Source organism: Anarhichas minor, unplaced genomic scaffold, assembly GCF_050575085.1.
Source record: "Anarhichas minor isolate MPS153535 unplaced genomic scaffold, ASM5057508v1 ptg000024l, whole genome shotgun sequence".
Classification (NCBI taxonomy): domain Eukaryota; kingdom Metazoa; phylum Chordata; class Actinopteri; order Perciformes; family Anarhichadidae; genus Anarhichas; species Anarhichas minor.
In genome coordinates, this window is record NW_027466470.1 from 3,745,048 (window position 1) to 3,759,143 (window position 14,096).

At 44.0% G+C, this 14,096-nt stretch overlaps 2 protein-coding genes across 6 annotated transcripts in view; one reads left to right on the top strand and one right to left on the bottom strand.

The window, feature by feature from the left end:
* The first annotated feature begins 694 nt into the window (after nt 1–694).
* Nucleotides 695–3,433, top strand: LOC142956662 (tripartite motif-containing protein 16-like). The gene has a single exon (XM_076098348.1). It carries the CDS (start codon nt 1,020–1,022, stop codon nt 2,697–2,699), a length of 1,680 nt encoding a protein of 559 aa, XP_075954463.1. The 5' UTR covers nt 695–1,019; the 3' UTR covers nt 2,700–3,433.
* Nucleotides 3,434–7,490: 4,057 nt separating this feature from the next.
* Nucleotides 7,491–14,096, bottom strand: part of LOC142956879 (zinc finger E-box-binding homeobox 1-like) — a 53,785-nt gene continuing 47,179 nt past the window's right edge. For 4 of the 5 annotated variants that reach the window (XM_076098650.1, XM_076098651.1, XM_076098649.1 and 1 more), the window contains exons 6-8: nt 12,275–14,031; nt 11,634–11,814; nt 7,491–11,458 (exon numbers count right to left, since the gene is read on the bottom strand). In XM_076098650.1, the coding sequence (XP_075954765.1) occupies nt 10,056–11,458; nt 11,634–11,814; nt 12,275–14,031 (3,341 nt within the window). In that variant the 3' untranslated portion in view covers nt 7,491–10,055. The remainder of the gene's footprint in view (nt 11,459–11,633; nt 11,815–12,274; nt 14,032–14,096) is intronic. The other variant, XM_076098648.1, reaches the window with a different exon arrangement.

The window sequence follows — 14,096 nt, forward strand, 5'->3', positions numbered from 1 at the left end:
CACCAGAGTGAGCTTCGTGTCATTCTTGGTCCTGTAACATCAGCAACAAATAAATGCATCTAAAACAGTCATGATGAGGGTTCCTGACAGCTGAGATTGATTTATTGCACCATCACATGTAAAGTTACTCCACCTTTTCCTGTTCAGAAGTTCTTTAGGAACAATTTAATAACCGTGATGATATCCATATGAAACGCTGCTTCCAGTTCAACCAGAATCAACATCAGAAGGACTCGACGTCTGAAAGCAGCAACATGTTCAGTCTCATGTTGAGTCATCGAGACACAATCATTTATGGTTGCTGGAGATTCATGTTGTTCCTGAGGAGTTTTCTCAGTCGTCACTCAACCAGTGAGTGACTCAGCTTTTACAACAGCTGGAATATTTTAACATCAACAACAAATGGAAAATGTGCAGATTATATCAGGTCCAGTCATGACGTCATGAAATGAATAAATGTGAATCTTGAAACGCTGCTTTGCATCAGAATCACATCTTGAAACTCAACTCTTTTGAGACAAATGTTTAAAAGTTGATCATTAAATATGAGAGAAAGGTATTATACGACAATTTAAATGTTTCATATTAGTTTAATTTAATAACTCTTTTGTCAGCCAGCTGTTTTTAAGCAGTAAAAGAAACTAACTTAGTTTAACAACTAAAGAAATGAAATGTTTTCAAACGTGGAGCAGGTTTTAACCGAGGCTCTGTTTGTAAATGAGGAAACAAAGTTCACATTCACAGCGCTGCTCCTCTTCCTGGAATGAAGCACAGCTTGATAACCCCTCCTTCTTCCTCCTGCTCTCAAACACAGCCGGCTCCACTCTGTCCACATATCTCCTTGTTCCCTCCCCTTCAGATCTACAGTTTTAAAGATGGGTGTAACCAACATGGTGGTGAAGCGATAGAGCTGACAGCCTCCATTCACTGAACAAACACATGTTGTTCAGATCAGAAGTCAAAGCAGAGTCGCTTCTAGTGAAGTGAAACTCAGACAGTTGTTGTTACTGAGAGGTGAAATGGCGCAGAAAGGAGTTCAGCTGGATCAGGAAACCTTCTCTTGTTCCATCTGTCTGGATCTACTGAAGGATCCGGTGACTACTCCCTGTGGACACAGCTACTGCATGAACTGTATTAAAACACACTGGGATGAAGAGGATGGGAAGAAACTCCACAGCTGCCCTCAGTGTAGGCAGACCTTCACACCGAGGCCTGTCCTGCTGAAAAACACCATGTTAGCATTTGTTCTGGAGGAGCTGAAGAAGACTGGACTCCAAGCTGCTCCTGCTGATCACTGCTATGCTGGACATGAAGATGTGTCCTGTGATGTCTGCACTGGGAGGAAACTGAAAGCCATCAAGTCCTGTCTCGTCTGTCTGGCCTCTTATTGTGAGCAACACCTCCAGCCTCATTATGACGCGGCTCCATTAACAAAACACAAGCTGGTGGACCCCTCCAAGAAGCTCCAGGAGAACATCTGCTCTCGTCACGATGAGGTGATGAAGATGTTCTGCCGTACTGATCAGCAGTGTATCTGTTACCTCTGCTCTGTGGATGAACACAAAGGCCACGACACAGTCTCAGCTGCAGCAGAAAGGACTGAGAGGCAGAGAGAGCTGGAGGTGAGTCGACTAAACATCCAGCAGAGAATCCAGGACAGAGAGAAAGACGTGAAGCTGCTTCAACAGGAGGTGGAGGCCGTCAATCGCTCTGCCGACGAAGCGGTGAAGGACAGCGAGAAGATCTTCACCGAGCTGATCCGTCTCATGGAGAAAAGAAGCTCCGATGTGAAGCAGCAGGTCAGATCCCAGCAGAAAAGTGAAGTGAGTCGAGTGAAAGAGCTTCAGGAGAAGCTGGAGCAGGAGATCTCTGAGCTGAAGAGGAAAGACGCTGAGCTGAAGCTGCTCTCACACACAGAGGATCACAACCAGTTTCTACACAACTACCCCTCACTGTCACCACTCAGAGAACCTACAGACTCGTCCGGCATCGATATCCGTCCTCTGAGCTACTTTGAGGACGTGACGGCGGCTGTGTCAAAAGTCAGAGATAAACTACAGGACGTTCTGAGAGACAAGTGGACAAACGTCTCACTGGCAGTGACTGAAGTGGACGTTTTACTGTCACATCCACAAGCAGAGCCCAAGACCAGAGCTGAGTTCTTAAGATATTCAAGTGAAATCACACTGGATCCAAACACAGCACACACAAAGCTGTTATTATCTGAGGGGAACAGAAAAGCAACATTAATGAGAGAACAACAGTCTTATTCTAGTCACCCAGACAGATTCACTACATGTTGGCAGGTCCTGAGTAGAGAGAGTCTGACTGGACGTTGTTACTGGGAGGTGAAGAGGAGAGGAGGAGGAGTTTATGTAGCAGTCGCATACAAGAATATCAGCAGAACAGGGAGCTATAATGAAAGTGTGTTTGGATGGAATGACAAATCTTGGGCGTTAGATTGTAACAAAAACAGTTTTACATTTTTGTACAACAAGATCCAAACTCCCGTCTCTGGTCCTCAGTCCTCCAGAGTAGGAGTGTACCTGGATCACAGAGCAGGTATTCTGTCTTTCTACAGCGTCTCTGAAACCATGACTCTCCTCCACAGAGTCCAGACCACATTCACTCAGCCTCTCTATGCTGGATTTTGGATTCATTCTGATGGAGACACTGCTGAGTTCTGTAAACTAAAATAGTCAGAAGTGATTTAAGGAACAGCCAATTAATTTCTGTGTTTTAATCCTGAAACTCATTTTGTCTCCATCATTGTCGCTTAATTGCTGATTTTTCTTCAGCTGTCAATCAAACATTGTGGGCGGTGCTTTGACATCTTCTCATTATTGTTGTGTAAATGTTTGAGTGTCTTTAGGTGGAGCTCCTTCCTGTGTCTGTTTAGCCATGGAGGCTATCACTGCTCATGATGATCTTTGTTGACCTGAACTGATATTTCTCTTCATGAAAATGTAAACTGCTCTGAGGTTTAAATGTTTGATAAATATTAGTATTGATGTATTTGTTAGTTGTTGTTTCTCTTCCACTGCATGGCTCTTAAAGAGAGAAATCACCAGAGCTTCTTTTATCAAAGAGATTTAGTTCTCAGCACTCTTTGTAAAGATTTCTTTAAGTGAAATTATGTTTATTTTCTATAACAGATTAAATGTTGTTCTTGTTGTTTTCTTAATCGTTGTACAAAAGAGGTTCTATGATGTATTATATAACTAATTATTATAATCATAATCAATAAGTAAATCATTCATTATTCTCTTTACATAACTGAGATTCTGGTCAAACAAATAGATGATGAGGATGAAGTGAATGTGTTCATGAAATCATTGAACAAGAGTCATTGAACAGACTTTACTGATGGGATGTGAACAAACTGAAGGTTTACATGATGAATAAAGTATTTCTTGATTCAAGAATGAACAAAGTCTTTTCTTCTTGTCTTATTTACAGGGTTTCATACAAAGCTGATGGAGAAAATGTGAAACTAATATGAGAGAATAACTGAGTCAGTTTTCCTCCTGAAACACCACAAAGTACAGAGTTCATGTTTAGAGCAGAAGAACATTAGTCAGTCAGTCTCTGTCCTTTAAACTGTCCTCACTAAAACATCTTAGTCACAGAGAAATGAGCAGAGTTTTATATCACGTGTCGCTTCTTACAACCAACGTTCTGTTTGTGCACTTAGTCAATAAAGAGGATTTATTACACAGACATGAAATAATATATGAAGATAGTGAATTAATTTGGTGAAGGGATTTACATAACCTAATATCACGACAGGGTGAGTTGTCATATTTAACTTTTCACATATTGCTGTGAAACATGTTAACATCCAACAATCAACTAAAATAAGATATTCTACTTGTGTGAGTTTTGTTTTATTTAATGGAGAGTGATTTCAGTTTAAAGTGTCTTTAGAAATGCTTAAATATCTGAAGTTCATTTAGTTTACACAGAGTGACAATCGTACAGATTACAGCTCCTAAAGAACAATACTTGTTAGTCAGAGGAACACATGAAATTCAAACTTTGTTCATCGCATCTTTGAAAATTACATTTTACAGATGAATAAAAACAAAACTAGAATCACCGCCTTGCAGTCGTATGCCTCCACCCAAACAGTCAGAAATGTCATCACTTTATTTTATCCTGTTAGACATATGTGTGAAATTGCCATAATTATTATATTAAGTTTTAGCCAAAAAGGTCACAGTTCCTCCTTGAGTTTGCGCCAAATTTGAAAAGTTTCCCTCCAGGCGTTGCGTTCAAGGACCAGACGGACGGATGAACAACAGGAAGACATAATGCCTCCGGCCATGGCTATCGCCAGGCATAAGACCCCCAAAACGTCCACATCACCAGGTCGGGTTAGAGGTCAACCCTGGTTCAGAGAGAGTTTGGTGCTTGGCTGTAGAACACCTCTCAAAAGAAAAGAATCTGAGGAAAAACCCTGGTCACTTAAAGTCTGAATTGAAATGTTTTATTTTACATTTAAATGCACAGAACATCTGTGAACCGCTGGGTTTAAGGTCACGTCATTCTCATTTTATGACTCGAGTCAATAATCTTCATTGTATCAGTGTTGCAGATCGGTGGCCAGAAAGGTTCTGCTTTGATGGACAGCTGTGATGTGATTCTGAGCATCCCGACTCATCTTGAAAAAATTGCTCCGCGTGTGCAGAATCATAGACTGCAGCGGCGTGAAATGAGCTTTAATTACTGCCATTTATTGCAGCTCTCGTGCTTTGTTTCGCTCCAGCCGACCCGTTTGGTTTGTAGATGAGCTGAATGTGTTGTTGTCGCTGAAGATGAACATCGAGGTGTTTATTTCACTACTTTGTCTATTTGGGTGTGTAGAGTTCTACTTTATCACCAAAAGTTACCATTACATAATGCCTCATTTGCATATTTAAACATAACAGAAACCTTGCATCAACTGAAGTTTCATGGTGATATCTATTAGTTAATTCTTTGTACCCTACTCACCTGTAGTGTCTTCAAAATGTGTGTAACTTCCAGTAGCTCTTTTTGGGAAATGTATGCAATTTAGCACATATTTGAGATGAACATTAAGATAATGCCTCATTATATTTTTAAACAGATTTTCAGAAAAGTTGTAATACAAAAAGTAATTGTTTTAATGTTAAAAATAAACTTCATTAGTTTAATGGTGAGAAGGAAAAGGTGTAGGAAAGTGAGGTATGTCAATCAAACACAGTTCGTACGCCTATACGGCCTGAGAAGAGGTCCTAACATGACACATGAGGGGAAAGGTGGTCGACAGACATTCAGAGGGTTTAATACAGAGGATCGACTGAAGGAGATGCTGTTTGGACTGGAAACAGACCTAAAACACGGAAATGAGTTCTAATTGTTGCACTTCCTGTTTTCCGTCTCAAAGTCAGTGGTTTTAATGGGTTTTGGTTTGATGCCTGAAATAAAGTCTGTGGTTAACACAAGCTTCCCAATAAAAGCCCTCTCTTTAATTTTGAGTCTTCTACATGTCTTTAAAAGACGGTTGTTAACAAGTGAACAAATGAGACTACAACATGTTCTTTAGCTCAGTGGTGGCGACGTGAAGTCACGTGACCGTGATGTCGTGTAAACAAAGTACAAACACAGTTTTTGCTTTGCAATTCTGCAACACACGTCTTACAAAGCACTGCGCACTGTTCCCACATTAAACACACGTTAAAGAAAGAAATCGCCTGCAACCATTGGGAGAACAAACAAGCAAAACATACCTGGAATTGGCAGCAGTTATATTGTAATGATCTTTCTCTCTTTTGTGTTTTTTCATGTTGTTAAAACCTGCGATTGGAAAAAAAGAAGCCGTTATATTTATTTTGAAGCCTCTCTGTTCATGTATTCACTGAAATGTGAGTAGATTTACTGCACTGGAACAATCTCTGCCAGAAGCCTGTGTGAGAAAATAGAAAAGGAATACAAAGTACTAAATGTTTTCTATGAAGTACATTAAGTGTGCTGTTGATGCTTTGAAAGATTCATTTAAATGTGTGCCTCATTTAGTTGTGAAAATGCAACATTTGAGGAAGGATTGTTTCACTTTGACATAGAAGTGAGTGGTGGTGGTGTAGAGTTCTGAAGCAATGAGCTGTGTAAGAAATCGCAGGCTGAGTTTCCTTCTGGGTGTGTTTGGTGGTCTTCTAGCGCCACCTGGTGATAGATCCAAACCACAACATTCAGTGTGAGCTCTGCTCAGCACAACAAACCTGATTCCACTGAGCATCATAGACTATTCTGCACTTGAAACAATATAGAGATTATTATAACCTTTATTGAATAATCTCATTGAGATCAAGATGTCTGAGTACAGCAGGAGAACTAGACCAGAGATAGTAAGACACACACGCATCAGACGCATCTCTAAAAGGTCCAAAAATAAAAGATTAAATTCATCCAATCGGATGAGACTTTCTAGCTTGAATGTCCTGTGAAGTTCATACCATTCATATGGTGCAAAGTACTAAGATTCAGTATTTATTTGTGGGGAGTCAAGAGTTGGCCACTCCTGGGATCTGAACACTTTCAAATTTGAGACGATGTGATGCACCGAAGCAGCTTATTAAGAGAGATCATTTATGAAACAAGTGTCAGTGAGTAGCTCTCCTCTCTGAATCGTCACTAGACTGGAATGAGCTGAGGAGATCAGGGCTGCAATCGCTCAACTATTAAATCAAATTGCTTCTCTGTGGTTTTTATTTTACAACATTTGAGTTTGTTTTACTTTTGTCTTTTAGTTTATTTCGTTCTCTGTGTGTTTTAATTATGTTGTTTCATTGTAAAACAATAAAGTTTATTATTATTATGATCTGAGCTGTTCATAGGCCTGTTGTATATTAGGACACTACGGTATTCTACTATAAGGTCTGTGGTGATGTAAGGCCCACAGTAACTGTCTCTCTTATTATTTAGTATTTCTCCAGATTCTCACCAGTGAGCTGCATGTTTTTGCTTTCAACTCTCCGCTCACATATTTTGGGTAGAGATCAAACATGCTGTCTCTCTGTTCAGCGAGCAGGCATAACCGTCATAGTGACAACTTCGTTTGAGGGCCACTTTGGCTGAAAATGTGTGTTCGTGATTAACTCCTGATATCGTACGATTAATCAGCTATTGGCTTTTTCCTGCTCCAACCTATCGTTATTATATCAGCCTTTAAAAGTGCACAATCGGTCGACTTCTTAATTCTCAAGAGTAACTGAAGTATGACGTGCACCCCCCCTCATCTCAAGACTAAAGGCAACAATGCTCAAAATGTTTCTTAAGAAAGTAAATAAGTCAAAACTAAGTCATGTCTAAGTGACTTGAATACGTTTGTACATCTCTGGAATAGATGTGAACCAAGTCCTTCTATCTTTACATAAATCACTGCAGCTGTTTGGATTTTATTTTAATTTAATTTTACCCAGTTAACGGACAAACTAGGATGCTGAGAAGTAAAACAAGTACCTCAGACATGCTGTCTTATATTTTATTGTGATGGGGAGTCATAAAAATGGAGCAAAACTAAAATAAAAACAATGCAAAAAGACAGTGGATGTACAAAGGGTGAGGACAGAACAAAGGATATGCAGCCTTCGACAGTACAATGGAACGAGTTGGCACAGAACAGAAAACGGGGCGGTGGGACGATCTAAATTTGGCTTCGAAATAAAAAAGGGAGGCTTCATAACAAGATCCTTCATTAAAAGGGCGACGACTCATGCTTCTTTAAAATCAGAGTTTTAGAATTCAGTAGCTTCATAACGACGCGGATGCACATGTAACACTTTCTATTTCTCACTTCATTCCTGACTTTTTTCTTTCTTTTTTTAGCTTTAAACAGAAGTCATGTTTACAGAACACATGTTTTTATCTTTTTTTTTTTTTTTTTTTTGTTAAAACAAACTTCAGCTCCCAGAACCACATTTTGGGGATTTTTTTTTTGTTTGTCTTGAGATTATTTTTCATACTAAAATATATTATTGTATCAATTCAAACTACAGTAATGTACACTACAATGTGTAATAAATAACCATAAAAGAAAATATAAAAATAAGACACATAAATATAAAAAAGTCTTCTAAAAACTAAACAGGTACATTTTATTTTTTAATCTGTGAAAGGGTTCTAATACTGCCATTGTTGGAAAAAACAAACATACAGAGGACACATCAAAACAATAAAACAGACTAATATTATAAACACTGTTCGGTAGAACCAACTGAAAACACCTCGACAGAGACCACCTTCACTAACGTTTGTTACCTGAAGTGCGGGACAGCTTGCCACAAATCATCTGAAAACAAGTGCACAGGTTTGGCAAAATGTAAAATCCTTCCGCCTACGTTTGACTTGAAATTGATCTTGGGGGGTTTTTGTACATTTTCTTTTCCAGAGAGTCACGTTGGAGCTGGACAACATTCCCTGCATGTTTTTAAGCTTTGAGTATTTCAATCTGCTTCAACAGAACATTTTCGGGTTTTTTTTAAGCACTTATGTAAACATTTTTAAAACTCATGACTTCAAAACACATTAACTCGCATTCAAAACAAAAAAAATGTTTTAACATCTGCAGGAAACTGATCACGTTAAGTTTACAAGGCATTTCATATCCGCATGTAAAGCTCAGTCTGGACTGTATTTCTCAATGGTTTCCACACACTTCCAAAGCTTAAAAACTTCTCAACTACTTTTTTTGAGTAACTGTCAACTGGGCCACAGCTGAAAACTACATCAAATATACATATTCATTCTTTTTAAATATATATCATGTAGAGGCAAAAGCATTAGTTGATGAATTGATTATTTAGTCGATCTGCAAAACTCAGCGGCAGATTTTCGGATAACTGATTAATTCCTTCCTGTCATCTTTTTTTAAAAATTGTGGCAAATAAGCTGCTCTGTGCAAGTCGACAAACATTAGTCAATATGGGTCTTGTGTGAGTAACAGAGGGACATAATACTGGCTACATGTGAGGAGAAGAAACGATAACACTGTTCAATGGCACTTTTAACAGCACACAGGTCTTGCATAAGGCTGGAGGCGTTGGGGTGGAGCAGGGAACAGCCCTGTTCCTTCACGTACAGTATGACTTCATGTACAAGCTGATAACACTGAAACACTGACTCACTACGAAAGTCGACCAAAAGAAGGAAAAGCTCGGTAAGAACCGGCGCCCGTGTTTCTGGAACCTCGGCCGAGCCGGGACGAGGTGGAGCCTGCTTTTCAATATTCACCCCGGAGACTCCACCCGCACGGGCTGCGCCGGGTTGCGAAACACTGGCGCCCTGATGCTGGCTTTAAGGTTGTGACTCCACCTTCCCTGATAGGACAAATTTGGTTATGGCGCACAGGAGCCACCTTCTCATCCCGGACTCCCCATCCCGCCCACAACCCCCCCCCCCCAAGAATACTTAGTTTTCCTTAAGGCTAACAGTCAAACTGAAAAGTAAAAGTAATGCTAGCTAGCAAAGACTAACACTAACGCAAACAACATCTCGCTAGCTAGTGTACGTATATAACACTGAAGGGCATACAATGCATGAGGCATGTATCCGTAGGTAAACCAGGAATACTGTAGTGCAGAGGTTTTTGTTCGTAGAACTCAATAAAATACTGATTTAGGAAACTTCATTGGCAATAAAAAGGTATAGAAATTTTTCTCATCTTTACAGGTTAAAATGTTTTTCAAACAATAAACAAGATTAGTAACACTGACCAAATGAAAACAAACAAACAATAAAACGACCTGGGATGTCTCAGTAACGAGTTTGACGGGTGAGTTCTGCTTTAAAATCTGTACTTCTATAAACAATTTTTAACACTGATATTTCATTTCCACGAGAAAAAAAAAAAAAAAAAGTCTGTTTTGTTTTTCTTTTTTTTCAAGTTCAGGCACACCTGGGTTTTTGTACACAGTAGTGGACCGTTAAGATCAGGCAACCGCCGAGACTTTCTTGACTTTTCTGCGGTTTTGTCTTAATCGACTCGTCTTCGTTAACCGAGGCATTCGAGCTCTCCCGAAGACATTTTCCATCTTTTATTTGGCGTTTGTTGTCACCACTTCCTCTGTGGGTTCAGCGCCGTCCGACTCCTCCCTGACGCTTTTGTCCGTATTTGCTTCACAGTCTGGCATTTCCTCCGTATCCGCACCTGTCGCTTCCTCCTTTTCTTCAGTCGTTTCTTCCATCTTTTCGTCTTCCATGTGATCTTCCCCGACCCCGACCTCCAACACGTCACAAACAACCTCCTCGCCCACCTTCTCTCCCTCTGCCTCTTCCTCTCCTGTCGCGTCTTCCTTCTCCCCCTCTCCCTCTGCCTCTTCCTCTCCTGTCGCGTCTTCCTTCTCCCCCTCTCCCTCTGCCTCTCCCTCTCCTGTGGCATCTTCCTTCTCCCCCTCTCCCTCTCCTGTCGCATCTTCCTCCACCATCTCCTCCCTCTCTGCCTCCACCATCTCCTCCCTCTCTGCCTCTTCCTCTCCTGTCGCGTCTTCCTTCTCCCCCTCTCCCTCTGCCTCTCCTGTGGCATCTTCCTTCTCCCCCTCTCCCTCTCCTGTCACATCTTCCTCCACCATCTCCTCCCTCTCTGCCTCCACCATCTCCTCCCTCTCTGCCTCTTCCTCTCCTGTCGCGTCTTCCTTCTCCCCCTCTCCCTCTCCCTCTTCCTTTCCTGTCGCGTCCTCCTCCACCATCTCCTCTCCCTCTTCCTCTCCTGTCGTGTCCTCCACCATCTCCTCTCCCTCTCCCTCTTCTGTCGTGTCCTCCACCATCTCCCCTCCCTCTTCCTCTCCTGTCGCGTCCTCCTCCACCATCTCCTCTGCCTCTTCCTCTCCTGTCGCATCTTCGTCCACCATCTCCTCCCCCTCTACCTCTTCCTCTCCTGTCGCGTCCTCCTCCACCATCTCCTCCCCCTCTGCCTCTTCCTCTCCTGTCGCGTCTTCCTCCACGATCTCCTCCCCCTCTGCCTCTTCCTCTCCTGTCGCGTCTTCCTCCACGATCTCCTCTCCCTCCTCCTCGTCGTCGTCCTCAAAGTTCCCCTCGTAGATCTCGCAATCACCGTCGTCCACCTGCACCACCCGGATGTCGTCCATACACATGGCCTCGTCGTCCTCGTCCTCCTCTTCCTCGCTCTCCCTCTCGTCTGAGTCCAGTTGGGAGGGCGGGGTCGTGGTCCGACTGTCCGACTGCAGTCCGGCACCGGGGCTACCGAGCTCCGACTCAACCCTGCGCGGCCCCGAACCGGAGCCGGAGTTCGGCCCGTCCTTCTTGCAGTAGGAGTAGCGGTGGTTCATGTGCTGGGAGTATGAGCCGGAGTGAGAGAAACGCTTCCCGCACTTGTCGCACTGGTAGGGTTTCTCACCGGAGTGCAGCCTCGAGTGTTCGATCAGGTGGTGTTTGTGTTTGAAGGCCTTCTTGCAGATGTTGCACTCGTGGGGCCGTTTTCCTGCAGATGAGAGAACAAAGAGTCAGACAGGGACTCGTGCTGCCTTTGCTCGAAAATAACAAACTAAACTGAACTGCGTTTGGTTCAAATCCTGCTACCTGCTCTCAAAATCGTGACATATACTCAATTGAGTATAAGTATAGCAGAAGAAGTATCTCTTGATTGTGAGGCCTACCTGTGTGTTCATATTTGTGCCTGAGCAGGGAGCTGCCCTTCTGGAAGACTTTGGAGCAAAGGTCACACGGGTAGACGCCGTTTTCCAGCCGTCGCTTCTTCATCAGTGCGGCCGAATCCGAGTCATTCTGCTCCTCCACTGGTGAGACGCCGTCAGAGCTGCTGTCCAGCTTCTTCTCCTGCTGTACATGGAAGAAAAATACATTGATCATCGTGGTCGAATTATTTAATTCAATGTGTCGGCTGAAGGCAATCATGTGAGGAAAGAGTGAGGAAGATGAGCTCAGTGATTCCCTGTTTGAAATGAATTGTCTAAGAAGTTAGAACGCTGAATGTTAATGTCTCCCTTTGATTGAGCTGTCTTTGAAAATTATACTTCAGGTGCTGCTCTGTGGTCAGAGTAGTAGAACAGATATAAGATGAGATAACAAGCTCAGATCTTGTGTTGTGCTCGCCACCTGCTGACTGAAAGTGGAGAGGGTTAAGCCCAGAACGCTCACTTTAAGGTGGACTAGCTATTCTCAATTTAGGGAAAAGCTGCTCCTCCTAGTGGTAAAATGTGGTACCCCAGTCCGGTCCAGTGTTTGGATTCAAATCAAACTGGGTTGAGAAATGTTACACTGGCCCAACCCTACTACCAACCTTATGGCCGTTCAGTACGACAGTCTTTGCTCCAGTGACGCTGCCGGCCGTGGTGGCGTAGGTGTACGTGAGCTGGGGGATGAGGATGGTGCGTTTCGTCGTGGTGTTGATGGCCTTGAGACAGCTCATTGTGCCCTGACCAGCGATGGCCACTAACGTGGGCAGCTGTGCGGCAGTGAGGATGCTAACAGGTCTTCCGGTCTGAGGCGTGGTGACGTAGATGGTTCGACCCTCCAGCTGCTCCTTCCTCAGGCAGGTCAGGTTCAGCGGATATTCCTGCTGCTTGGCGGGAGGCGTGGTGGTTTCCAATGCTGCTGTGATATGTTTAGGAAGGGAGAGGTCAAGCGGCTCGGCCTGAGAGTCCACGAAGTCTGGGTCTTCGGGCTCGCTCTTAACGATGATAAGGTCCCCGATATCGCGGCTTAGTGGTGAAGAGTCTGACGGGGAAGCTCTGCCAGATTCTGATGAGTCTTTGTTGGAGGTTTCTTGGGAACTGTCTTCCTCTGCCACCCCATTCTGATTTGAGGCGTCCTCTGAGCTGGAATTTGTGGTTTCAGTGTTTTTTGAAACCGCCATGGCTATTTTGCGGTATTTTCCCACATTTTTCCCAGAGTTCATCTTCGCAAACCACTTTCTGACCACATCCACATGAATACTGACAGACTCTGAGATCTTTGTCAGCTCCTCCTCGCTGGGGTTGGCATTGGAGGCGAAGTAGGTCTTGAGGAGTGAGAGGAGGTCGTCCACAGGCGGCTCCTCCAGCGTCACCCCCGCCTCACTTAGCAGAGCGGCGAACGAGGGGTCCAACGCGGCGGAGTCAACGGCCTCCCCATTGGCTGCCTTGCGGTGCTGGAGGAGGTGTAACGCCTCCAGGTTGTCGGGACAGTCATCGCATAGTAAACATGTACTGGTGCTGTTGACTTTTGGCATCCGAGCTGTCTGTGTGACTGCTTCTGTCTCCATGTCTGTGATGGCCACTGATTCTGGCTCTGTCTTTACGATAGAGAGGTCGGTCACCTCTGGGGTTGAGGGTCTGTCTGTCTTGGTGGGGGTGGGGGTTGCAGCAGTGGTGACAGTGGGAAGGGGAGCAGGACTGGTTTTAGCAACAATCGCAGCGGTCTGGGTAGTGGTGGCGGCTGCAGAGCTGATGCTGTAGTTGATGATGATCTTTGTTGTGCCGTCGTGATCCACAAAGGCCGGCAGGCTGATGATCTGGTGCTGTGGCTGCTGGACCACAAATCCCTGCTTCCCCTGCGTCACCACCCCGTTAGCTGTACCCAGCACCTGCCTGAGCACATTTCCATCCATCGCCACCTTCAGCACATTCTGCAAGTCGCTCAGATTGATGCTGATGGGCGACATGAGGCCGACTGTTGGGACGACCATAGCCAAACCCTGAGGGAGGGTTGTAGTCGGAACCACAGCCGGCTGTGCCGTCCCGCCGTTGGTACCGGCTGAAGTTGCCGGTGCCGCGATCACAGGCTTGCACTCGTATTCCACAGGTTCAGATTTGATCTGGGTGACGGGGAGCTGCTCCTGCAGGGGTTTGCTGTCAGTCTTCTCTTTAAGTATCATGCGGGCCGGAGCAATTACAGCCGGGGTGGTCTGGGTGGTGGGTGCGGGGGATTTGATCGACGTTCGAGGGACGCCATTGGGAGGTGCTGCACCCACACACTTCTTACTGCTGATGTGGGAGCTGTAGGAGCCTGAGTGGGAGAATCGCTTCTTGCAGTTTGAGCATTCGTACGGTTTCTCACCTAAGAGGAGCACACAGAGAAATGACAAAAACTGTTCAAAGAGAAGCTCTATCACATCTTCAATT